This window comes from Coptis chinensis, chromosome 5, assembly GCF_015680905.1.
Source record: "Coptis chinensis isolate HL-2020 chromosome 5, ASM1568090v1, whole genome shotgun sequence".
Classification (NCBI taxonomy): Eukaryota; Viridiplantae; Streptophyta; class Magnoliopsida; order Ranunculales; family Ranunculaceae; genus Coptis; species Coptis chinensis.
The window spans coordinates 40,765,999-40,793,783 of NC_141460.1; the positions used below are offsets into that span (position 1 = coordinate 40,765,999).

The window sequence follows — 27,785 nt, forward strand, 5'->3', positions numbered from 1 at the left end:
AAGGCTAAAGTGAATTGCACAACTTTTACTACAATACTGTTACGTATGCGCACTTTCGCTTCTTTCAGGTAAAAGAGTGCTATTTGGCTCGAGTCCTTTTTAGAGTTTTAAAATTTCTTACCAGGGTTCAACGAATGTTGTGCAACGCACATGTCGCATCCATTTTGATCTAATTCGTCGCAAGCTACAGCCATCTTTTTTCCCCCTTTTCATTTTTTTTTTTTTTTTGAACCTTTTATTTCTGCTCGCTTTAGGTGAAAAGAAGATTTTTTTTCCAACGCTTACATATATTCTCACGAGTACTAAATGATCCATAAATCAAAGTATCAGGGATTTCTCTAAGCAGCAGCCACAGCACTACGTTCTTTCATTTTCCGTACTTGCATTTATATTGAAATTAACCCTTCATCAAATTGGTTGACACAGAACAAGAAGATTAAAGTTAGTACAATTGAACGCAGAAGAAACACAACATACTAACATCTTAAGGAAAACTTGAGAATGATTTGTAAGAGTGGCTATTACAGAGAAGAACCCAAACACACTGGCTCTTACTTTTCATGAAAACTTTGGCTCTGATTCTTACAAAAATAATACAAATTCTCTGCAAGAAAAATTTCTACAAACCTGGATTTACTTAACACACTCAATTCTAAAACTGAAGGCCATTTACAACATATTCCGCACTGAGCTTAAAAATGCGCTCTATTTTTCAAAAAAACAGACCCTTCTTCCTCGCTTTTCTTTTCTCGACAGCCTGCCAAAAGAGTCAAACATTGTCAATACGTACAAAGCTAATGCAACTAATACTAAGGGGGAAACACACACAGGCACACACGTTAACTATTGCAAATGTCCAATCTACAGGCTTTCATTGCTGCTACATAAACCAACATTCAAATGGAGTTAATTGAAAGAATTCCATGACTAAAAACTATTTTCAAATGCGGACATTGAACTAACTTTCCATATAACTGAATCTGTCACTATTAAAGTGCCTATTTATTACAAATAAGCATGTATAGATAAAACGTCAGTTTAAATAAATCTGGATATGCTCAAGATTTAAGAAACAAGTCCAATGAATCAATGGTTCATTAGGTGAATGGCTGGATGATTACTTCTAACAAAAGTTTAAGTTCTGACCAGTCCTTTCGTAATCAGACCAAAAGTTCAATACATCCCCGCAAGACAGGTCGAGATTCAGACAACCGGCCAAGTTTTGAGCTATACAGACCTCACCAGTGGTTGGATTGCATCGAAGAAAGAGATCTTGTTAATACAAAAATTCCTGACGACCATCCCTTAGGGGGAAAATAGGCATCTGAGAAAAAATTTGCCTAGAACATTTCCAACAAACTGTTCCCAACAAGTATGAAAAGTGAGTTTCAAGAAAGCAGACAAATACATCAGGAAAAGAGGTTATTGATGTAATCTCAATTTTATGAGAAATCCAGTCCGATAGCTGTTCTACACTAACCTTCGGCTGTCGGGCTGGGATGATGACCTTTGGGGACACTTGTTAGCTAGAACAGGTACAAGGGCCCCAGTTTGATCACCTATATGCCTATATGCCTATAGTTTGATCACCTGCTTTTCTTTGGTTGTGTATAGGAAGAGATCAAGAGAGGGCTCCTGCGTCTTTGCTAATCATCATGATTTGGATACTATGTTGCTACCATGCTACCACAGATCAAAAGAAAGACTAAAGAAGGTGGGCAAAGGAAGGCGCTATATTGGAGATCAGTTTACTGGGTGCACCGATCTTCTACTATAAGAAATTAACACACGATTATTTTTTCATACTTTGTACAAGACTAGCTTAAAAAAAAATTGTGCAAGTTTTTAGGACAAATGATATTAAAAAACAGTAAGCACAATCATTTTATGTCTTGGACATAAGCCTTGTTTGAAAATTTTTAAGAGAAACTTCTACCATCCATCCGACTTTTTCTCAAAGCACGAGAAAACTCAGAGATTTCCCCTTCTTTGTGGGTAATAATTTGTTTTAACACGAATGACCTATGTGCCTCTTCCTTCACAAGTGTTACCAAACATTTTTTTTTCTTTTTTGTCGATAAAACAAAATTTTTCATTAATGAAATGTAGAGTGACAGAGATAGTCAGACACAGTACAATGCACATAACAATTATACACAAAAAACACAATCAAACAAAAGCAATTCTGTCTCATCTCACCATGAGATTGTCAAAGCAGTAATCCCTCAAACTACCACACCCACATTAACGCCTTCACATCACAAATTTCACGCTCAACAGTAAACACTTTGTCTTCAAAAATGCAATTGTTCCTCTCCATCCATAAACAAAAGGTGTGAAAAAGAACTTTCCACAACACGTTACCCAGCAGCAACAGATAGAGCAAACCGAACGGCTTAAGACCTCTTTGACAACCCCACCCCACCCCCACCCCCTCAATAAATACCGTTTGGCACCTAAACGAAGAAGTAAAAATTCTATCATGCCATAGCAAAACCACGGTCAAGGAATAGATGCTGAAGTGTTTCTTCATCTCTACTGCACATAATACATTGATTTGTTATAATTTTGCCCCTTTTCCCAAGGTTATCGGTCTTCAAAATTCTGCCCCATATCGAAGACCAGGAAGAGAAATTAACATTAGATGGCAGCTTACAGTTCCACACTATTTTATGGGATACCTATGAGATGTTCAGCAACTTTTCAAGTCTCCAAGAGATCGTACAAATATTTAGGAGTAAAAGGAGCAGATTTACCATCTCATACTCTCCCGGTCCTCATCTTCATTTACGCTGAAACTTCAATAGGAGGCATCTCGCAGTCAAAATAACCTCTCATAAAGTTAAAATCCCAGGATTGACCATCTTCACCAAAATAAACATGATCTCTAACAGACCCAAACTTCTTAGTATAGATTTTTTTAAAGGTTCTCAAAGTCCATTTTAGGAGGCCTTTCCTGGACACCATTTGTCCACATCCATTTCCAACTTTAAAACTGATTTCATTCGTCACTAGTTCTCAACAACCCATAATACCCCCTCCATAGTGAAACATACGGGGATTAGACACTTGTTTAGTATACCACCCCGCACCCTCAATGCAATACTTGTCTCTGATAACTTCTTTCCACAAGCTAGTGCCATCAGTACCAAATCTCCAAATCCATTTGCTAAGTTAGGTTTTATAAGCCAAATCCCCAGACCACCTACATTTCTAGGCATACACGTCCTTTCCCAAGAAATTAGATGATACCTCATAGGAAACCATGCATGTATCTCTCCAAAATGTTTGTGATACCAGTTAGTAAAGAGAGTTAATATACTGGGAGACTTGAAAGTGTGTTTTTAATGAGAACAATTCTGCCACACTTTGAAAGGTACTTCCGTTTCCACATAGCTAGCCTTTCACTAACTCTTTCAATAACCAGATCTCATACCTTCTTGGCTTGTATGGAGTGGACTTATATATAGCACCGAATTGTAGACCCAAGGTATGTCGCTGGAAACTTTCCGACTTTGCAGCCCAACACGTCTGAGAGCTTCAATATTAGGAATCTCATTCATCCCCAATACCATGCTTTTGCTAAAGTTAATGTGGATACCCAACACCGCCTTTTTTCTATTTGATAATCATACACTGCCTCAAACCACATAAACAAAGCCTTAAAATTTTGCACTTTGTTCTTCCTTCGCATAAACGAACAATGTGTCATCCGCAAATTGTAAATAGGGATGGATTTGCAGTCATTTCAGACCTTGAAACCAGTCAAGAACCCATTTTCTTCCGCTCTAATTACCATCTTAGTTAAGACTTCAGCATCGAGGATAAATAAACAAAGCCTCAAACCACATAAACAAAGCCTTAACATTTTGCACTTTGTTCTTCCTTCGCATCAATGAACGTGTCATCTGCAAATGACCAAATAGGGATGGATTTGCAGTCATTTCGGACCTTGAAACCAGTTAAGAACCCATTTTCTTCCGCTCTAATTACCATCTTAGTTTAGACTTCAGTATCGACGATAAATAGAAGTGGGGAAATTGGATCACCTTTCCTCACACCCTTTGTAATTTTGAAGAAACCAGAGCCGGCGAGCCATTCACCATGATTGAAAAATGCACCGTTGAGATACATGTCATCATCCACTTTCTCCCAAATCCAAACCTGCCCAAAATATGATCATAGAATGCCCAATTAACATGATCAGACACTGCAGAATCCATCTCACACACCAACCCCGGTTCCTTTTGTCTCTGTCGAGAATCAATGATCTCATTTGCAACAAGAACACCATCTCATGTTAATAAGTGCACCGTGGTAGGACGACACAATAGCATCCACCACTCTTTTAAGACAGTGGGTAAGTTCGAAGACACCACCAAGAACCACTCTTTTATGACAGAGTGGGGGTATTAGCAATAAGTTCGTAGATACCACCAAGAAGACTAATAGGACGATAATCACAATGATAATGCACCATCAACTTTCGGAATCAAAGTTATGAAGGTAGTGTCAAGTCCCTAGTTAAGAAAAGTATTTTCTTGGAATTCCTTCACAACCTTCCTTATGTCATCCGCCATAAAGTACCAACACCTTTTGCATACCAGCAAAGGGAATCCATCAGAACCCGATCACTTCTCGCCCTTCATAGAATAGATGGCACACTTGACTTGACTGATAAGCCAAGCATCTTATTGATAGATGGAGATCACAATTAAATTGAAAGAGCTAATTTATTGGACAAGTATTAGATTTTCCCACTTCTATTTTCTTCGCTTCCATATGTATTCTGATCAATTACGTGGTACAACATCCTTCCAAGGGATCAGAGACGATAGCAAAAGGTGATACCTTTGAACGACAGTTTTCATTAATAAATCACATAGGAAAACAAAAACAAAGTGTACTTGGAAACAAAGATGCTGTCAGTATGTCCCAGAGTCTATAATAACAATGCTTTTCATATTTTTCTGATTGCACGTTATCTTTTCCAAACTATGCATAAGTACCAAACCAAAAGCTCATTTTCCTTTCTATAAAATAGTCTTGGTAAACCTGACACCTAAGATGCCAAACAACCACCAAAATAACATTTGCATAAATCACAAGGTACCTTCTGTAATACGTTAATATTCAATAGAAGGTTGACAAGTGCCAAGATACGCAAAGGAGGAAAGTATGACTTCCTCCACAAAAACTGTGATGCATGTGTGGCATATGACAAATAAGTATACGAACTACATTTATACCCATTTAAAAAAATAGTTTCTTCATTAGATAAGTACCACTTTCAATGCATAAAAGAGAATCTCTGAACTGATACAGTAAATGAAAATGGAAAACAAAAAGTTGAAGAAAAGTAATACCCTCATGATAAACAATCTCATAGTAAGCACAATGGTATCTCTTAACCTGCAGTACAAAGCAAACAGAAGCAGTCAAACAATCAAAAATAATGTTTTCGCTGGTGTTTTACGTTTTCGTTTTTTATCAAAAAATTAAATAAAATAGTAAAGTAGTAAAATAAATAAAAGTAAATAAAAGTAAAAAACCTATGGCAACCTTATTTTCATCTCTGTTTTTTTTTTCTTTTCCATTTTACACTTTCTAAACACACATGTATTAAATAAACAAGATAAATAATAGTTCCCCTACAAAAAGAATATTTAAATAAAAATCTCCTCCAAGATTCTTTTGATTATCAGCGTCTAGTAGCTCATTTGATCAAGCAGACGATACCAGGTGCATTCAAGAAGCCATGTAGGGCGAAGCATACCTGTATTGGACACCGATGCAAGTACCCGTAGCAATTTGTCCTAGATATCACACTTGAATTACAGTTGCAACTTGCAAATGGTATACAACTCACAAGGAATATCTCTCAGAATGAATTAACTACCAGTTATTCAGTGTGCATGGTTTAAGTACTTTGAGTAAGATAGGTTGGTTAACTTCAAAAAACAAATAACTGAATGAAAATAAAAATATAGATTTATAATAATAACAAAAAATCAAACAAAACAATACCACCCAGACCAAAACCAAAAAAAACCAAAACCGATAAAGGTGCTCTTCGGAAGTTTTCTGTACTTGATAGTGATAGGTTTTTATGTGTAACGAGGTAGGTTGGATATATCATACAACAGAAAACATCACTTAAAATTGGAAATTCAAGAGTTAAATGTGCAGTATCTTGCATGTTCTATCTTTCTTTTCTTTTTCTTTTTTTTTCAGTGCTTTATTTAGGAGACTGAGGCTTGTCTTCAACCTCTAAGACGCTTCACGTCTCAAGTCTTTTATAGGTTTGGCTAACATTGGTTCAAATATTCATGATTGACACATGACCACAACTGAGACTTACGAACTGCTTTCTGTTCGTAGAAGATGTTCCGCAGATCCAATTATTGAAAATGCTGTTGGATGTCCATATGGTATAGTTACCTGAAGAATATAAACCAAGAAGCCAATTAGTCATTAAAAGGAAAAATAGATAAATGCAGGAAACCATGCCCAATATGAAAATGACCACTGGTGGTAATTTTTTAAACGAATAAGATTACCACTGATGAGGACCCACAGTCTAATGTAAATGAGTAAAAATTTGATCCATAAATGTTTATCAAGAAAAGGAGAAAAGGAGAAGAAACTGTACAGCTGTTCTTTGAAGAAATTTTTCTGTAACAACAACATCGCGAGTTCCAATACACTTGATACTATAACCCTCTCTCTTAATGGCCAAGATAGCTGGTTCCCAGATATCAAGGTATCTAGCCTGCCCATTATTTAAAAACGAGAAAAATAAAGGAAAGGAAGAAAGAACAGTGAAATATATATTCTCCAGTAAATGACATTGTAATTCTGAATTAGTAGAAGTCTGTGCATCAAAAATACTTATCTTACTACTGTAATAAAACATTTACGTGAACAGCGGAATTTCAAGATTAAATTGTGTCATGTTCTACACATGTCAGCCTTATATTCTGTAATAACTAATAAGCATTAATAACTTTGCTCCCCTTCAATCCTCAACCAGACCACAACAAAACCTATAACCTATCAGTGCCACTCAGTCCACTCTGTTGTGCAAATGCTCATGGTCTTATTTTACAAGCAAGCCCAATTATCACCAAAGAAACAAACCTCCCCATGGCTTATATTACATGGTTCCACCACAATCAAAGAAAAAATAATCAATGGTCCAACATAAATTTAAAATTGCAATAACTTTTGCTAAAATCTAACCATTTTACATTTGAGTTTCATAATACAGTTGATAATAGAAGTATGAGTCTATTAAAGGAGCACACACACATAGCAACATTTTGGAAGATTTTGATAGAATGAAAGTCCATATTTTCGCTAAATCCAACACTATTTGATATTTTTGGACACTTACCAACAATGTTTTTTTGAATGTTTTACGTACACTAAAAAAACCTAAGAAAATCTCGATATTTTGAGCTCCTTGATGAAATTTCTATTTATTTACGTTATTTGACGCTCATCGAGTGTGCACAAAAGCTAGTGACAATAATGGTGATGAAATCAGAAATGAAAAATGCTGATATCTGAAACATTCGAGGACAACCAAAAAAATTCTTCTATGATACAGGATGTCTATGAGGTAGTCTTACGGTCTTACCGCTAAGGAAACATCATACGAAGCATGCCCACTGTATAGGCTTTTCTCAATCTGTTCTTGCATTTCAGGATCTGTGTTCACAAAAATGAAATACAAACATTGCAGGATCTTTCTCAATCTTTATGTCTTAAAATAATAAACTACGGTACAAAGGGGGAAAAGATGTGATAATGGAATTAAGGGTAGCTACTGTAAACATGTTTTCATATGACCTAATGTTAAAAAATGGTAGACAGAAAACACTATTAATTGACTGTTTATTTAGATAAGAGCTCAGGAGTACGATCACAATGTTTTACTGTGAGATCTATGTAAAGGGAAAGAAGATGCAGGACCCTCAACCAGTACAGTTACGTGGAGTCTCAGAAGCCACCCTTAAGCTGATGAACACTACTATATTCCACGAGCACAGCCAATTCTTCCTTTAGGGAGAGAGAAAGTTAAATCTCTATCCATCTGTCCCCCTTTTTCGTTCTTCCTGTCTCTTCTTCCTCCCTCAATCTGTAAAAGTGTCATCTGTTTGGCTGAAAATATCCTCTTTTCTTCCTTTTCTCTTCCTCCTCAATCAATTTCTCTTAGCTGCTGGTTCCCATCCCTTTCTTGTTCTTCCTTCTCCCTTTTCCTTCTTCCTTTTCTTTTCCTTCCTATCTCTCTGCCCTGCTCTGGTCATTTCGTTTATAATTTTGTTAAGATAACAAATACTTTTTCTTTAGTTCAGTAGCATCAGATCCAAATGCTATACATATCTACCAAAACACATCAATGACTAGTGCACTAGGCCCACAGTAATTTGGGGACACAGGTGAGTTTATTTTATTTTTTTCATAGATAGTGGTCTTGAGTAACAATGAAACTATCCACAAAATCCTCTTTGACTTAAGACAGCCACCCCTACTTACGACATGGTATAAGGGGTCCAGGCTGCCATTGTGTAGATATGTGAAGATCATTTCTCTTAGTTCAGTAGCATCAAATCAAAGTCCAACATATATTACTTGCACAGATTTCCACATCTTACGGTCCTATCAAAGCTTATCTAGAAACAACAGCCGGTATTATGGCCTGATAAGCAAGTTTGTTAAAAATTTAATCTAATGGTCAATTTAGGTATTAGTTACATTTTTTTCCTTTCTCATTTCTGTATCTTTTTATCATTACCACATGCATAAGGTCTTGGGGATGTTTGAATTATTAAATCATTTTATAGAAGTTTACAGCAACAGCAAATTGAATTTGCCCATAGAATGGGCTCATGCCATCAAAAAGTTGAAGCATACGACAAAGGAAGGAAAAACAATGATCTGTTCAGACTGTTTCAATTAAGTCCAAGAAATCTATCGAAAGTTGAAATTAAGTAATTAACTAAAAATTTGACCAAGCCAGTAAAGTCTCATAATTATATTTTATTAGATAATGGAAAAAAAATACCCCACACCATAGATGAGGCCTAACTGTGGATTGGGCTCAGTGGTGGCTAAAGTTGGGAACAGTATCGGGCTTGGGTGAGAGATTCATGAGGGCACCATATGTGGGCCCTAGGCTTAGCTGCGGTCAGGCCTAACACTCTCCGGATATTAGGTTTGAAAGAACTTGCGGCGCATCCGGATATTAGGTTTGAAAGAACTTGTGGCGCAACTTGTTGCATGCTTGTCCTAATTATTTGTAATACTCGTTATCAATAAAATTTCTATATATATAGGGGGGGGGGGCCTACAAGTACAAGGATAGGTACCACAACAAACAATCCCCGCATACACCACTAATCAATAGTCACTATACATACTAATCCACCTTCTAGATACAAAGTATTCAAAGGGAATGTTTCTCAAGTCCACAAATACTTTACTCAAAACAAATAAGCCCTTCTATGGCTAGCAAGAGCTTCTGGATCTCCATAACTATACCCTCAAAATGACATTTGTTACAGTAAAAATTTATTATTGCTAATAAAGAAGAAAATTTGCAGAGAAAAGAGTTAGCTTCAGCCTTGTATCACTCAATATATAAAAGAAATAACAGAGTTTTACATAATAGAGACTTCCTAAAAAATTGGGAGGGGGGCAGGGGAATCTAACATACAGAAAGGAAAGATGTTGTTTCTAAGTGTTCTCTATTATGTCTTTAAATCCCCTCGCCACCCTCGGGAGATGTCCTCTTAGAATTCTAACAGTTACATTCCACTCAAATACCCCACAATATCGTAAAAGGTACCATCCTCTGGCCTTTGGAGGAGAATAACCCTATAGTATGCCACTGAGTAAGGAGATCCACCACCCTACCGGGACCAACCCAAAATAACCCAGCCATTATCAGCTATCAGCATTCATTTTCGTATAACATCTTGAAATTTTCAAAGGATAAAAGGTGCATAACTTATCTGCTCACTCACAACATTCTTTAATCCAGGTATCAAATCTATACTCAGAAGTCAAATAAATTTGATGTTATCCTAACCCCATCTTGTTAACTACTTACTACTGAATCAATTATCTTTCGCCAAAGATTTTGTTTCCTATCCATTACATCCTGTTTTCTTTTACAAAACATATGGATCTCCTTCTCGATACTAAGAACAAGGACTACTTCTTTTTCTTTTTTTTTGATTGGCAAGCCTGTTTTAAATGAGATCAGTAACTCTTTGATGCTGGCGGGGTTCAACCCCCAAACCTCTGGTATCATCACCCAAAGGTTTTACCGACCCCCAAACCTCTGGTATCATCACCCAAAGGTTTTACCGACTTTGCTAGTCGGCACCTGCAATAAGGACTACTTGCATGTTGCATCCCTTCAGTTTCTCCCCTCATCAAGATCAAATATGTAATCATCAACCCAGGTACAATTTCTACAAAGTGTGAGCGCAAACACACTTGACCCCTAATTTTTCTTTCAACTTTTTCAAAAAATAACCTACAAGCTACAATGAATTCATTCAACAAGAAATAAAAATACATAAATGTCAATTCAATAATGGAAATTTAGGAAGACTTCATAAATTTCAATAAGTCCATCTTCAGTGGAAAGTTTCAACAGATAAAAATGGATTGGCTTACCACAACTAATCTTTCTTTGCTCATTTGCGAAGACTTTTACAAGTTCACCCTGGATTTGTATGGAAGAAGAAAAAAAATCTCGATTACGGAAATGCAACCACAAGTCAAATAGACAGAAACCATTGCACATATAAGTAAGAAATTATAATCACACAACCTAGGTCTGACATCATGAAGAAACAACTTCTATTGGGACTGCATGTATTAATATTAAGAAAGGTGGGAAAACAATGGACTCTGACTGGGTGTGTAAACTCTCTGCACTAACATGATGCTCAAACTTCTGATCACCTTAGCCTTACACTGAACTGGAAGATGGGAAGCTTACTTACTGGTGACAACGATTCATATTGGATTCACAACTAGAAGCTAGTAAATACCTTGCGCTTCCTGTTATCCAGAGGTTGGACTTCAATTGCAAGGTAGGTATCAACGTCATCAGCAGTAACCAGATAATTAGGTTGTTTCGCACCTATAGCCAATAAATAAAAAAATAAAAAATAGAATAAAAAAATAAAAAATAAAAAAAAGACTAAGACTAATATAATCAAGGTCAAGAGTCAAGACTGACATAAACCGAAACAAATAGATGTTAAAGAATCCGGAACAATTAGATGCATTACCATCAATGTAGTTTACAGACCCATCTTCCAAATAACGTACCCACTGGCAATGTAGAAATAAGATAAGACTTCAAATTATCTAACGTTTAAGTGAAAGCATGTAGTCCATAAAAAGGTGTGCCTCAAGCATTTTAAAAAGTAAATGGAAAGAATCTGAGAACCTCAAAATTGCAACTCGTTGTTCCATTAATGGAGTATCCACAGGCTTGAAGTTCTTGCCCCGGAAAGGCTTCACCGGAAATTTGGAGACCATCTATAGCTGGCAAAGGATCATCCTCTCCCGCTACAATAGCAATATACATTGGTGAGCACTGAGCAGTGAAAAGAAGCAAACAGAAAATACATAACAGAAAGGTAAACAAGCCCAAAACTGTTGATATATATATGAGCTACCTTCAGAAAATGAGGAAGAAGGTTCCTCAAGTACTGGTGGTAAAAAAGGAGAAAAAGAAGAATTTGGATCATCGTGTGTTGGTGTCATATAAGGAGAGTTTCCTGAGCTCCAAGGGCCAGAAGGTTCCCTCCCAGCTGCGTCTGTATCATCTGCCTCACTGCCACTAAGCAGATCGCCAAAAGAAGGTTGTTTCCTAGTTATCTCTTCACTGAAACGTTTCGCATGAGACTCACCCTGAGAGGCAAGTTGAGCAGGTACATCTTGAGCTGCAGAATTCCTGGAGTTATCACAGAAGCATTTGAGGCTGACAGTACTCTAAGTATAGATATTTACCTCCTACAACTTGTCAATGTTGTTTAAGTATAAGCCAAAACAAGTGCCACATAATCTCAATTCAACTCTACCCTTTAACCCTTTAGTACAGAATTACATAAAAGAATAACAAAAGGAAAAACAAAAAGAAAAAAAATATATATATACGAGCAGGTTCCATTTACCACACTTTTTATACCATAGTTTATACCATGCCCCACAACTTTACCTACAACATGAATTATAACATAGTTTTTTGTAGATGTGTTCAACTAACCATGAAAATCACCTCTATAAAATTTCACCTCATTTGATAATGTACTATGTCAACAGATGATTGCAAAATCGAAAAATTTGAACCGTTAAAAAAAATTCAAAGTTTACAACAACTTTTAACTAGGTTAGAGATTTCCAAATGAGATGAATTTATGTGGAGATGTTATCTATGGTTAGTAGATCATATCCACAAATTATTAGCACTTAATTCATCTTGTAAGGGGTGTGGTATAAATTATGGTAAACGGAACCTGCTCGATACAATAGAGTAGCTCTATCCCTTATATATATAGAGGAGTGATAGAGCCACTCCCATTAAAGTCACTCCCAAAACGTACAAAGTCATATCTCATCCTAACAGTTGAATTACGGGTTGATATTTTGTAGATATGATATCCCCACCATGAATAAGATGCCCACCAAATTTCGGCTCATTCAAATATATCTAACCTAATCAAATATTACTATGAAATCGGAAAAAAAATTTGGACCATTAGATAAACGTTCAATTTTGTGGGCATGCACAGAAAACCACTCTCTCTGTGGTCTACAGAAAACCAGCATGAAACTCATGCAGCAGATACAATGGTTAACAACTCCCAGACTTTGCAAACAAACTATATGCATTTTAACTTAAGAGAGAAAGGAAGAGCGGGTTGCCAAGGATGGATGCTTTGCAAAAAGAAAACACACAAACAAATAACAAAAACATAAAGAATAAGAATAAAAGAAAAAAGGATATAATAGAAAATAATATAATATAAAAAAATAAGAAAGGTCCCATTATTATAAGCTGACTCATAAAAACCGACTCCCGAATTGATTATTATTTAATGTATATGTAACATACGAAATTGCGTGACTTTCAATGCAAATCAACATCATCCAATCAAGGAGTCACACTAGGGATTCAGAGTTGCTCAAAGACTTTCTAAGACGGTAGGTTGCTAGCTGTAACCATGTATTTTAAGTAAAGGCTCTCCTTAAAAAGGACGACATGGAATATTAAAGCATGCAGACACTCCAAAATGGATTCCAAAGAGTAGCTTAATGAAAACTGAAAACTTACATGAAGCACGCAGCCACTCCAAAAAGGATTCCAAAGATTAGCCCAATGAAAACTTAGACGCACATATACTAGTAAAGGTTTTTTAAATAAGGAATGCAATTGATGATCTCCATGACTGATAACAAAATATCAGTCTTTCATTAATCTTGTAGGGGGAACGGGAAAGTGAATGGAAGCCAAAGCAACCTCGGGGGCCTTATGGTATCACACTATGGAAAAACATCATGAAAAGGTGGGAGAATTTTTCTGAAGGGGTAATTCTTTTACCTAGTGAGAATAGTTCTATATCTTTTTGGCATGACACATGGCTTAGAGAGAGACCACTATGTGAACAATATGTTGCTATCTACGGTATTGTAGTGAACAAAAATGCCAAGATAGTAGATTATGCTAAAAAGAGTGAATGGGATGGAATGGGAAATTACCTTGAGAAGGAGGTTAAATGATTGGGAGGCACCTGCTTTCGTTAGCTTGTTGGGCATTATTTATCAAGAGGGGGATAAGTTTGGGGAGGAAGATGGGTGCCTTTGGAGGTGGGATAAAAGCAAAGTTTTCAAGGTGAAATCCATGTATGGGGTTCTCGCCAAGAATCATGTGAGAAGAGTGTTGAAACCTCAAGAGATTTTAGTGGATTTTCCATATAGGAGGATTTGGATGCCTTCTATTCCTTTTAAGGTGGCATTCTTCACTTGGATGGCGTTTCTAAGGAGGGTTCAAACCGTAGACAAGCTAATTTCTAAAGGAATGACTATTGATAATAAATGCCCTTTTTGTGGAGGGACTGGAGAGGATGTGGATCATATCTTCATCCGGTGTTCTTTTGCTATGAGGATGTGGGAGGTACCTTTTGTGTCTTTCAACAAGCCTAGGACACTGCTGACTAGAATTGAGGATGCACTTGGTGGGGATATTATAAAACATGCTCTATCGCCGAAGTCAAGGTGGATTGCAAAACACCTTCCTAGAGCAATTATTTGGATTCTATGGAATGAAAGAAATCGGAGAATATTTGAGCAAAAGACCAAGGAAGCATTTAAAGTCTTGTTGGAGATCAAAGAAGTACTCTACAATTGGTCTAGGGGAGTGGCCGATTTGAAGACCTTTAGATTTCAAGACTTTGTTTGTGATTGGGATAACATTGTATTTTGTACTTGAAGGTATCTTATGTTTAGGGTGTGGGCAATCTTGTAACTTAGCATCTTGCTAAATGGAGATTTAACCTTTTGTAACTTTGATTATGATTTGGAATATATTAATACTTTTTACCGCTAAAAAAAAAAAAAAAAATCTTGTAGGGGGTGCTGGATAAAGTCTGGTATAATCTAAGATTCTAAGTTATATTGACATGTATACGTTTGTCCGAATCCAACACGGAAACGAGGTGTCAGAGGAGAAATATCAAAAATTGAGGTATATCACATACAATATTTGTGTCAGTGTGTCCAACACGGACACATGGATACATATCCGACACTAATTATTTTTAAAATATGGTGTTTCCATGTAACATAGGCATAATCTATATATACATAGCCATCCCAATTCCAGAGAAATGCCCTGAATGGACACCCCAACCAAAACTGTACCTACAAGGAATTAATTGCTGGATTTGAAAAAGACAAGTAATATGTACTTAATTTTTGTTCCAGATTAATATCCTTAAAATCAGGCTTACCTGCCTGCAGAAGGAACAGGTCTTCCAAAGTTATCAGGATCCACACTTTTTCCAGGAACACCAACAAAACCAGTACGAGGGTTATGCTGGACCAATTGATCCCAATCGGTGGTCTTCTGACCATCTGAAGAAGGAGATAACGGTGTCTGTCGATGGGAGTACGCTGGCTGAGGCACCAGTTCAAGCCCCATGATGTTCTGGCATACAAGTACAAAAATATATGTAAAAAATCAAATAAAATTAACAAAGCCATACAAGAATAGAGTGATATATGTAGATAGACCATATGACCATACAGAAGTAGTCAGAGTTGCACCAATGGAAGGAGAAGGTGATTGTGAAGTAAAGTTCGGGAGGTTTGACAATTCAGAACGCCATGGGCCTACTTGATACTGAGACTCCTTAAGTTTCGCCTGTTATGTCATGATAAGTGTTACTAACATTAGTTGAATTACTACAGATGTTTCATATTAAAGCAAAACTCTTTTTGTGAATTGCTCGAAAAGTAGGTAAAGTACCTCAGTAACGAGGAGCTTCTCCTGCAGATGCTTCAATAAAACCTGGTACAGAAAAAGCATAAAATTCATATGGTCACCAAATGTTTTATATGACGAGCTTCACATGCCTTTCACCAAGTCTAACCATTGAGGCAGTAAATCTGACATCTAAAAGCAGTTCTGTTTTCCCAAAGTCATCTATTGCTTTGTAACTATTAGTCCCCTATCTCTCCCCATATATATTCCCCCAAACATTTCCAGGACCCTCATATTTACTCATGGAAAAAAAAAACATAATAACACTTTGGACAACTGGAAAGTACACGAAAAAACATCTTGGCCTAAGCGATAATCAGAAGTTTAGTAACTAAAGTAGAAAAGTGAATTATGTATAAATGTGCATTGGTTTTTATATCGAGGTTTCTCTAGGAGTTTAGAGATAGCACTATTGCAGCACGTCTGGAAGTAGTTGCTAGCTGACCATATATCAGAAGATACACACTTATCCATGTCTGAGGGATATAAGATCACCTTTCAAGATTAAGTGGGACATGGTTTAACATGAATCCTGGAGTCCAGCAGAATCCTTAAAGAGGTTGCCTAAGACAGTTACCTGATCAGCTTCAAAGTGGGTGAACAATGACTCGACCGAAAAGGCATGGATCCTCCTTTTTCCAGCACTTGATCACCTTTCAGATAAAGGTGTCAGCATTGTGCAACTGATGCAGGAGCATGATGACATCCTAAAATCATTATGGATGCCTCCTATGTCTTATTTAGTTACTAGTTTAATTATTAGTAACTAGTTTCTATTTTAATAGTAGCAAATTAGTTTTAGAAAGTAGGCTATATAGCACTTACTATTTTGGTTTCTAATTAGAATTAGGAACAAGTTGCCCTTGTTTTGGGTCTTCATCTCAATTATTTTGATAGGCATAATTCATTTAAAGGTTGCTTCCGCCTTCTTGTTACATCAAATTGGTATCAGATTTCAGTTGTTTTCTGGGTGATTTTGCTATGGAAATTCAGCAAAGAGGTCATCATCGACTCGACAACCCCAGAAGTATCAACAAGATTGAATCGAGTAGTAGAACAGATGCGTCAAAAGGATGGATATGTGCGAGATCAAGGAGATGTTGTCAAAGCTCGTAAGTAACCATTGACCCAATCAACTTGAAGCTCCTGTGGTGTTGACAAAGGAGGAAAAAGAACCCTAATTCCACCACAGTTTACATATTTCCGGTTCCGAAGTATCCCCCCCATCCTCACCCACCTTCCCGTCAAAATTCCCGATTACCAGCATCCATTAACTTTGCTGCCCTCTTCCTTGCAATTCGATGGGAGGATGTAACCACCACTAGGCAGCAACATCTTCAACCATGGATATCATGCTGATGTCATCCTGAAATCATGGTGGATGTCTCCAATGTCTTATTTAGTTACTAGTTTGATTATTAGTAACATAGTTCCTATTATAATAGTCGCAAATTTTAGAAGTAGGCTTATAGTAGTTCCTATTTTGGTTTCTAATTAGAATTAGGAACAAGTTTTATTATATAAAGGCATTCCATGTCAGAATGGTTGATTTAGTTTTATCCAATTGAATAGTGAAATTCGTTTTTTTCTTGAAACCCCAGGTTTGGGTCTTTATCTCAATTAATTTAATAGTGTAATTCATTTAAAAGTTGCTTCCGCCTTCCTGTTGCATCAGCAACTAATTGGCAATGCATGATCTTTTAACCATTGCCCTTTGCATAAATAACTGCTCTAAACCTATATTGAGCCTACCTGCACTCGAATTTTCAAACCCAATTTTTCATCAATCACACACAACCCTGCTCTAAACCTATATTGAGCCTAACTGCACTTTTTTTTTTTTTTTTTTTTTGATAAGTTGATCCAAGCTAGTCATTTAAGGATACTAATTACCTCCGCAATAACCAAAATAACAACTGTGGCCGATCACGATTCACGAGTCACATGTTTTAAAGGATTTCAGAGTAGCAGAGGCAGTAATTCCTCAAAAAGCACATACTAAGAAGAATTTACTGCTAGCAGATTAATAAGGGAACATCTTATATGGCCAACACAGTATACTTCAAAAAATAAAGTGCTAACTTTTGCTAGCATGCAGTAAACAAGCCCCCTTCATACTGTGTTTATTAGCCCAGTTCAGGAAACGTCAGACCCATTTGTAGCTAGTTTAGAACAGTACATATGAACCTGGGGAATAGGCCTTTGAGACAATGCCATGAATTAAAACATTTTGAAAAGGGAAATAAACACATGGAACAATTCTTGAATAAGAACCAGACATTATCATCAAATCACGGTATTTTTGGCAGTTCTCAATTTCACTCTTGAAGACTACAACAAGTACACCCAGAATACAAAATTAATTATTCTATTGGATTTTTAAGTTTCGTATAATAAATCTATCTCGTGGAGTACATCTAGGCTCCATGACTATCTTAAGGAGTACTCCTCAAACATACTGCTACAGTTTCAAATCACCTAAGTTCAAATACAAGTAACAAACATATGAGATTCAAAGTAAGGCATAAATTCAAAAGGAACCCACCTAAGTAACATAATAAGTTCAATAAGTTGTTTTCACATACCTTCAGATTACTAACAATTGATTGGGCATCTTGCACTGGTGGCTGGAGAGAATACTCTTCCAGAAGAGGCAATAAAGAAGAAACAAATGTTGATCTTTCTTGTTGTGCAGCCTGATATAACCAAAGTGCATTTCAGAAAATCTGGAAATAAAACAAATTTCTGAAAATAAAAGCTTAATCTATAACTACAAAAATGAGCTCAGCCTAAATATACAGCTCCCAAGCTGTGCTATAAAATCGGCAAGTACTCGCCGAGTAATCGATGAGTACTCTCTACTCGGTACCTAGCCGATCCGACCAGCATATTACTCCCCATGACTGATTGGGGTCCAAAAATCGCTGAGTAATCGGTCGAAGGGATCGGGATCGCGCGATTAGTCGTGTGGAAATTGGGCTAGTGGATTTCACTAATAGGTAGTGAAAAAAACAAAGAGAAAAAATAGCAACAGGTCGTGAAACTTGAGTAAAGAAGAAAGAAGCAGACAGAAGAAAGAAGAGAAAAACTCTGAAGATCATAAAAACTTGCCAGGTAAGTCTGAAAATTCTCTTTCTTCTTCGATCTACTTCTACTTCTTCTTCTCTTTCTTATTCTACTTCTAATTCCCCTTCAATTTCTATTTCTTCAGATTCCCCTTCAGTCTCCATTCCCTTCTCTTTTCTGGTTCGGTCTAGAATTTAGAGTTAAACACCTCCTCCTCCTCCTTTCTGGTTCGGTTTGGAATTCAGACTCCATTTTTTTTTTTTCTTTCTTACGAGGGTTATATGGACCAACCCCAACCAGCCCAGCCCAACATAGCCAGACCTGGGTCACATCCATATTTCCAAAAATTAGACCACTTTCATTGAAATTTCAACTAATTTCAGCATTTTTATGAAATTTTGACCAATATCACAACAGCATTCTGAAATTTTGAGAATTTGAATGAAATAAATGAATAGATCTTTGAAGAAATTACAATGATATATAATCTTTTCGATTCAATAGCATTACGAGTTTACAACACTAGTTTTGGCAACACATTATTTCAATAACTCTATGTGCCTATGTCCACAATGTGTCCACAACTCTTCAAGTGCTGTGCAAATAAGAAAAAACAAGTGATTAATAATGTGCAATTAATTAGCTGATAAGGGTAATAGTTATTAATTTGCTATATTATGTTAGTATTTCAATGTTAATTACATTTAACAGGTATTTATAAAAGAATAGTGTTATGAAAAATTGCCCGAGTAATCCTGATTACTCCCCGACCGACTAGACCTACTCGCTACTCGCTCCTCGACTGAGTAGCGATTTAACTGCACAGCTCACAAGGTCCAAACAAAATGAAAGTAAAATGATTAAGCACTCATTCTGTTAATGAGTTGGGCTATATGTATTGATAGAGTTCTAAGCCGAGACATTGGGTGGGACAATTCACCCCTGGAAGGCCCCCACAACTCGGAATTTTTTTATGTTTTCCATATTGTAAACCAACTATTTTCCTATATAAGAAGTGTGAGGAAAAGCCGAAATCAATTATGCCGTACTCTCTTTTCTCTCCAAACTTTCTTCTTTATTAAAAATAATATAATTTTACTTTGGTATCAATTAAGGTGTACTCTCTTTTCTCCCAAACTTTCTTCTTCATTAACAATAATATTGTTTTACTTGTATATCTAAGAACTTAGAATCTTGTTTCCTAATACAGTAATCACAAGTAGATCAAACTTTAATAAGGGACAGTTATGCTGTACAAAGTTTTTCATGGAAAATTTGGATGAAACTTAAATAATCCGAATACAAACTGGATTTCATGGACTACACTGAAAAGATAAAGCTGGAGAAAATAAAAATTTATACATACAAATCACAATGAAGATTTGTTTGACAAATAAAAGGGAGGGAGTAGGAACCTGCAACGCATATGTAAGACGTATATTCTCTTCAATTATGTCTTGTCTGTATGAGAGTGATTTTGATGCCGCGTCAACTAGGTCTTGCTGCTGCTGATCAAATGCCTGGTAAGATGCATTCCGTTCCAAATAAGCATAGTAAAGAAGAAAAAAAGAAACAGGGAACAAAGAAAAACAAAAGAAATGTTAGTCTTTCCTACCATACGCATGTAAGCTATGCGTTTCTCCAAAACATATTTCTCATTGCGTATTTGTGCCTCCTATTAATTAGAAAAATGGACAACTTCTAATTAGTAGAGTAATTACGCAAGAAACACCATCAACACAGGCAAGCACAGATCAGAACAAGGCAAGCTTTCTTGCCTTAATGGAATAGTCAGCAAGATGTTTCCGCAACTGCAAAATCTCTTCTTCATGCTCCCTAACCTTAAGCACAAGGTCCTGAAAAATATAGCATTTATTTAAAATGGTTTATAACATCATATTGTCCACACTCCACATAACTAAATAGTACCTGCTTCCATAGGCTATTCCGCTCATCTACTTCAGAAATCGGTATCAAGCCATGGTTAGATGCATTGTTCTTGTTATCATATTCTCCTTCTCTTTGGTATCTAATCACGCATATTTCCAAACAATTGATTGCAATTTTCCATATTTACAAAAGATTTTAAGAATATCACTTCCTATAGTTCTTTATTTTACTTGGCCTCATATCACTTATACAACCCCGACAGCCTGACTTCAACTGCAAGTATAATAGCTGATATGTTATACCTGTTAGGAGAAATGGATCTTGAAGATGGTGATGAGAACTGGGAAACACCACCGTTATCAACACCTGCATGCCCACTTGGAAGTACCTTCAGAAGTCCATTGACATTGCTGTTTTCAGAGTAGTGCGGCCTTTCTGCACGAGTATGTAAAGAAGGGTCCTCATTTTTTTGCATTACATTTTCGTGAACAACTAGTGTGCCTTTTCTGTCAACTAAGGGTGTTTCATCCTTCCATCTGAATCTATCTTCTTGACCTTCTACCATAGAAAAGGGCTGACGCGCCCCAAAAGGTCCATGAATATGCCCATCCCTCAACGCATCTAAATGAGATAATCGATCTGCTGGATCATTTGATTTCTGCCAACAAAATAGCATCAACTACCAAACTTAACAATGCGGAACCAAGAAACATTACTCTAAGAGCTTCTCATGCATGTTTTAAGAAAACAAAAACCTTCCAAACTCCCAACTACGAACAAAGTCCAGAAACAGTTATTTTTTATGTTCTCCAATGATCATCCACAATAAATTATCATCATATTCAAATCTCTTTCACTCCAGATTTTTGCTTCCAACTGATTTATCCATACTAATAAAATATATACCTTAACCAAGCATAACTTCTTCAGTGCTTGAGCCCTACTTTGTTTTTAAGTACAAGCTACATATAACTGCTTGATGTACCCATATAAGAGTCCATATAAAGCTAACACACTTGCTTCCAATTATCATTAGGAACAATTTCGCTTCATCATTATTAACTAGTATATTTCTTTTCCTTTTTTTCCCTATATAATAATGATTAGTAACCTTATAACCCACTTTTTTCGTTAATAATTTCATTTCAGCCAATTAGTCAGTGAGAATATCTATTTATAATCAACTCCTAAGAACCATTAACTTACAAGCGAGTCGGTTGATAATAAAATGAGAAAAGGGCACTTACACGTCTTTCGAGTTCCAGTGTTCTTTTTTGCAGTTCAGTTCTAAGTTGATTATTCTCTTCGACCTAAAAAGTACACATCAACATCATCCAACAAATAAAACTTATAATTGAATAAATTATTATTATTAAAACGAACTAACCTGTTGTTTGATAGCAGTTTCAGCAGCTTCAACAGCTTTCATAACCTGAATTAATCTATCGTCATTTATAGACGATGATGACGACTCATCTCTATCATTAACAACAGTTAATCCCGTAAACTTATTTTCTAAATTCCCAATTCCTCCTCGTCCTCTTTCCATATTATTATTCCAACTAGGGTTTCCTTCATATGCTCCCATCATCTATCTTTTCCTCTCTCATCCCAAATATATATATATATATATATATCTATCTATATATTAGAAATGAGGGAGAGGAAAAAAATGTGTTTTGGGTTTGATTGCGTGTTTGGTTTTAACGTGACGACGAGGGTAAAATGGTTTTGTGTTTTTTTTTTTTATTTGTCGTTATTGATAAGGACGAGAATTAGACAGCTGTGAGTATTTGAGTTTCGATATTTTCTACACTTTTATTTATTATTTTTTTTGCCCCGACAAAATTATGTATCATTTTTCTTTGGGGAGCCGGGGAGGGGATTCGTGTGTTTTAAGATATTAATTAGTAAGCTTTGATTAGGACTGGCAATGATTTTATTTTTCTTAAACATTTATTAAATGAGGCCGTGTGGGGATGACTTTGACCAAGTGGCGTATAGTGAGCTTGAGATGAAGGTTGTTGGTTTTTTTCTTTCTTTGTTTTTTTGTTCATAATAGTATACCGGTAGCTCACGAGTGAACAAAGTATAAAAGAAGAAGGATGGAGGGGGTGTTGAGGTGATTTTTTTTTTTTTTTTTTTTTTTCCCTTGGGGGGTTTGTCGTGCAAAACTCACTTCGTTTGGGATTAATTGAAAAAAAAAAAAAAAAAAAAAAAAAAAAAAAAATATATATATATATATATATATATATATATATATATATATATATATATACTAGTAGCATATCCTATAATGATCGTGGCCTCTTAAATTCATCCGGGTATTTTTCTTACGGATAATACTCCTGGATTAATAATTAAATCAAAACTACCAAATAATAATTAGAATGATTACTTTGTTTTTTTTTGCTTAAGTGAATTTCTGATACCAATAGTGTCATTAAATTAAAATATTGCTTTAGACACTTTAAAGAAGAGTAATTGGTCATTTCATGTGTTAGTTAATAAAAATACAAACTCCACGTATCATTTGAATTGTACGCCACTATAAATACAAATTTTAATTACCCATTAATACCGACTTTAATTAGGAAATCTTTTTCTCTTCCCAACCCCCAGTTTTGCATCATTTCTTCTCAATCTTCTAGCTCCGTTTCGAATTGTACTTCTCTTTTCTCCATTCTCTCTCTCTCATTGCTCTTCAAATTTTCGCTAGGGTTTTATGCTCATCTTCTCACCTGCAACAAATCATCGTCATCACCTCTACGTCTCTGAATACCATAAAATTTCTCAACTTCAGATTCCTCAATCAGTTTATCTAACACACACAAATCCAACTCCAACAACACCAACAACAACAACTTCAGATTCCTTTTTCTATTCAGTCTCGACTATACTAAATCGATAATCTTTTCTTTCTTCTATTCAGGTTTGATACTAACCCACTCATTATCTGGGGTTTGTTAAATTTCAATAATTAAGTTGTAGCATTCTATTGTTAATGTATTTTTATTTGGATTTTAGAGTATATATAGAAAAAATGTTTTAGATTGATAAGTGTTGTGCCATCAAACTATCTGCTGGGGTTTTATACCCATCGTCGAGCCCTCAAACTATCTGCTTGATTCCATATTTTTCCCTTTTTTTCTCCATTTTTGTTTGAATAGATTGCAATGTTTAATTTTGTTTTTAATTTGAGTCAGACTCTTCAGTTGGAAGGCAACTGGAGGTCTAATCAAAGGTTTAAGCTTAGTGCCAAATAATTAGTTTATCTTTAGCTATTTTATAGCCAATAAATTTGCTACTAATCAAACTTTTATAGTACACGTCTTCTATAGCTCCGTCTGAAAACTGGATATGATGATCAAGGAATTTTTTTTATTTATGGGTTAGATGGAGTTTGTCGTTTGTGTGCTCAGCTTATGGAGGCTTATTTACGTAACGGTAAATACGAAGGTATGTAGTCAATCTTTCATTCATTTTTGTATTTGATGTTTATTCTTTGAATTGTATACGTACTGTTTTCGTTTCTCACAAAGAAATTGTATTGTCAAGTGTTGGCTTGTTTTTTAGAGTTTTAGCAGACAGAGGTACATGTCTTAATATTGCTACTTTCATTCCATACTATTCTTAGGGCATGTTAGTGGCACGAATTTGATTGAATAATAATTAAAATTGAATATGTTGTGATGGTGTTGATAAGATTATACAATGTGGTTTGGAATATGATCTAATATTCAGTAACCCTTTGTTTGATTTAATTTGTATGCAAAGAGTGGGGATGTTCTGTCAGACGGAGGCAAGTTCCATCTGAATTGCCAACCATCAGAGCATTTGATAAAATATTATGTTGATCGTTTCATGATTTCATATCAGACTTTACTAGAAGCCCACTATAATCCTCATATTACTTCTGTATAGAACATCTCACAGACTTTTTTACTTGACCTTTTCGGGTTAGACAAGATTTTGTTGCTCAAAAATGAGAATGACAGATCTGAACTTTAGCAACATATAAATACTACATACAAAAAGCGTGAGTTCTGGTTTGTACGCCCTATGCCATGTGTTACACTTTCTATGTAAATGACATGCTTCATGCAAAGAGGTTTATCTCTGAGAATTAAGAGTTTCTAATCGGAATATGGTTTGTGTATTTTGACGTGTTAAATTGGTTGTTTCTATAACCAATATATGAATCCAAATGCAGTAGTGATACTAATACTTTATCCAGCAACAGTTGTCTCCAAGTTGTCATTGTTATAATCTCATGATTGTCCTTGCTTTCATCACATATATATGAGGTTAGTAATGTTAGTTTTTTTGTTTTTTTCCAATCTTTTCTATCACAAGCCGTTTCACCTATTATGCTAATCTTCTAATTATTTCGACATATGTATCTAACTATCTAAGTGCATGGAGAAAAAATCATTATTACTAAAACAGAAAATTTTAATCAAAGAAATATCATGGGATTTGGCTGTGGATATGAAACAGACAAAATTTTCTTTCACCGGGCTACATTCAATATGTTAATATGCTGAATGTAAAATCTTTAGGCAACTGCAGTGTACAAGGTTTCATCCATTTCTTCAACAAAAGGCGTCCCCGTGATTGCTGATGGGGGTATTGCAAACTCAGGTCACATAAAATCAAGTCACATTGTTAAAGCTTTAGTACTAGGTGCATCTATCGTAATGATGGGAAGCTTCTTAGCTAGTAGCAATGAGGCACCTGGAGTTGATGAAAGCTAGGTATGTGATCATTTTGGCAATTTAATTCTATATGCTAAGGATATGTTTTGGGCGATGCATCATATCAATTTTACTGGTGTACCTTTTGCTCTACACTTATGTGGTTGAATGGATAGCAATTACCACTACATAAACCTGATACATCAAAACTTCCATTGTGATGATTCCTACTTGCTCAAAATAATTTCCAAATTAGTGAAATGTGCTTGACATTTTTATTTCCGGTTTTGTTAGCCAAGAAATACTCTAATGATGTGAATTAGTAGTGTTGGTTTGAAACCTCACCAGTGCGGTTTATCTGGTATTCTGGTGAAAGACGGGTATGATCCTACATTCTCAGAATTCTGTTCAATAGGCTTGGTAAATTGTTATTTGAACTTTTCAGTCTGAACTCTGAACATTATTTAAGTAGCCAGCTATAAAAACCCAGTCATAAACAAATTACTCCAACTGAAGCAAAGCGTGAACAAGGAGGCCCTGTTTTGCTCTTATATACAATGACTTAAGAGTAGGAACTCTTGAGTTTCTTGAAACACATGATTTGCAATGCATGTAAGATTCCAACTTGGATTAGTGAGCAGTTCACTTGCTTTCCCTAGAGACTGTTGAAGTGTTGCATACGTTTCATGGAGAAACTCTACCTGCCAATCTCTGTGTTAAAATTTATTCCATACTCAATGCAAGCTGTCAAACAAGGATTCCAGGATCTTGGTGCACCCTCCGTTGGATCAACTCACAAGTTTTTATAGTCAAGTGTACTACGACTGGAGGTATGTTCCATTAATTGTTTATTATTTTCTTACCTTTTTTTTTTGTGGTGTCAAAATTGGTTTTATATTTTTATTTCGCATCTTACAATCTTATCAACATGGTATACCTTGATGTACTGAGTAAAATAACCTTAAATCTACTTGTATGCACATGTCCAGTTCCTTTCCTTTTAATTGATAAGATATTGAGAATTGTACTTCTTCTTTGTTTGCAAAAAAAAAAGAAATAGTTTTTCTTAGTTGCTTGCAAAAGAAAAAAATAGGCAACCAACTGATATAGCAATATGCTACACTTTTTTTTTTTGACAAACTATCTACTATATTAAATCTTTGCGTACTTTTTAAAAAAGCATCATAAATGAATAGGCCATTCGTTTGGAATACACGGTAGGATATAGCACAGAATATGACTATGGAGCACCTTTACCCTTTCTCTATATCCTACCAAGGAATACTATCCTTCTTCTTTGCAGTACTTTTTGTGGGCATGCTAGGCCGTTTGTTTGTAGAATAAATTCTATACGGGGTTAGGAAGTTTATATTAAATTGTCCTACTAGAAAAAAAAAATGTATAAGCAAAATGGTTGCCAATGTCTGTATTGCTGTTTCACCCCATATGAAATGAAGATTTAGTTGAGTAGTAGAATTAGGCATTTGGAGGATGGTGCATGTAGTTCACCTTCATTTTGTTGTTGACTGCTTGAATCATATTACTATTGTAATAAAGCAAGGTACGGTGTGTAGCACATTTCCAGACCTTAGACTTTGGTCCATAAATGCTGAAATATTAGGTTTTGGTCCTATTTCTGTTACTTGACCGTCAGTCAACTTAGTTGACGGTGGTCATGCCGTTTGCTCTTTTGAGCGTGCGTCACACGTGCTTACAAGTAGGGCAAAACTCTAATATCTAACTTATAATAAGGACCATGTCCTAAATTATCTTTAAGAGTAAGAAAGGATGATAGTTTAGACAATGTGGTTTAGACAATGTGTATCTTCCAATACTCCTGTTTTGATCTACTGTAATTCTTCCTTATGCTCTCTTAGTTTTGCAAGTTTTTCTTCCAGTTCCATAGTATATGCCTCACAAAGAATCAAAAAACAAAAGGAAACCAGAAGAATTGTTTAGAAAACACATGCATAGAAGAAGGAAACTAGAAAAATTGTTTTGAAAACACAAACATAGAAGAAGCACTATGGTGTCGTGAGTATCTCACTACAAAGTAAGTAGTCACAAAAGAAAGAAATATGCATCTTTCTAGTAGGATCTTGGAACATGTTATCCAAATCAAGGACATAAAGGTTCATATAATCTTTACATATTCGGTCCATTATATATGAGGTGGAACGATAGAACATATTAAGTTTTTACTAGAACATTGAATGACAATTCTACTTTCTGGAATTATACCCACAATATTTTTCTCAGATACACATTCTTGATACCCACAGAGATTCAATACATACACTTGTAAAACATCCATCGATCAAAAACTATGTCTTGAAAATATGAACCTTAGCACGATTAAAAATAAATAAACAAGAAAAATCTTTACTCTAGCAGAAAATCCTATAGATCTTAAAATAATTATAGTATCCGATGCTGGTTATATGTTGTTCAGTTTCTTATCTATCATACATATTACTATTTCTAGCACAAAAAATGCCACTGAAGGCGGTGCTTTGAATTTATTCTCCATTAAAAGAATTGGTTTATGCAACATATCA

The 27,785-nt window shown here is 35.6% G+C and overlaps 1 protein-coding gene and 2 long non-coding RNA genes across 7 annotated transcripts; all 3 read right to left on the reverse strand.

Moving 5' to 3' along the window:
* Positions 1-464: 464 nt before the first annotated feature.
* On the reverse strand, positions 465-22,233 carry LOC147497515 (uncharacterized). Of its 5 annotated transcripts, none has more exons than XM_086559982.1 (21): positions 21,918-22,232; positions 21,778-21,840; positions 20,833-21,188; positions 20,570-20,669; positions 20,419-20,496; positions 20,256-20,315; positions 20,056-20,160; positions 18,160-18,270; positions 15,560-15,601; positions 15,338-15,454; positions 15,046-15,238; positions 11,709-11,975; positions 11,477-11,598; positions 11,316-11,358; positions 11,073-11,164; positions 10,693-10,741; positions 7,643-7,713; positions 6,653-6,772; positions 6,362-6,441; positions 5,367-5,412; positions 465-757 (listed from the first exon to the last, which is right to left on the reverse strand). In XM_086559982.1, the coding sequence occupies exons 1-21, from the start codon at positions 22,119-22,121 to the stop codon at positions 713-715; spliced, it is 2,364 nt and encodes a 787-aa protein (XP_086416108.1). In that variant the 5' UTR covers positions 22,122-22,232; the 3' UTR covers positions 465-712. The 5 variants fall into 5 exon arrangements, with proteins under 5 accessions (XP_086416108.1, XP_086416107.1, XP_086416109.1 ...); XM_086559981.1 differs by having other exon boundaries at positions 11,709-11,986; positions 15,042-15,238; positions 21,918-22,231; XM_086559983.1 differs by lacking the exon at positions 6,653-6,772 and having other exon boundaries at positions 11,709-11,986; positions 15,042-15,238.
* Positions 1,083-3,096, reverse strand: LOC147497516 (uncharacterized). The gene is made up of 2 exons (XR_015195136.1): positions 1,481-3,096; positions 1,083-1,359 (listed from the first exon to the last, which is right to left on the reverse strand). It is a non-coding gene; the product is annotated as an uncharacterized LOC147497516 (long non-coding RNA).
* LOC147497517 (uncharacterized) lies at positions 10,229-10,476 on the reverse strand. The gene is made up of 2 exons (XR_015195135.1): positions 10,350-10,476; positions 10,229-10,309 (listed from the first exon to the last, which is right to left on the reverse strand). It is a non-coding gene; the product is annotated as an uncharacterized LOC147497517 (long non-coding RNA).
* Positions 22,234-27,785: the final 5,552 nt, after the last annotated feature.

Excerpts from the sequence above, each read along its gene's own strand:
- LOC147497515 (XM_086559981.1), bottom strand. The coding sequence starts at position 22,121 with ATGATGGGAGCATATGAAGGAAACCCTAGTTGGAATAATAATATGGAA. Across the intron at positions 20,316-20,418 it reads TTGCTGACTATTCCATTAAG|GAGGCACAAATACGCAATGA; the intron begins GCAAGAAAGCTT and ends TCTAATTAATAG. Across the intron at positions 11,599-11,708 it reads TTCTTCCTCATTTTCTGAAG|CGGGAGAGGATGATCCTTTG; the intron begins GTAGCTCATATA and ends TTGCTATTGTAG.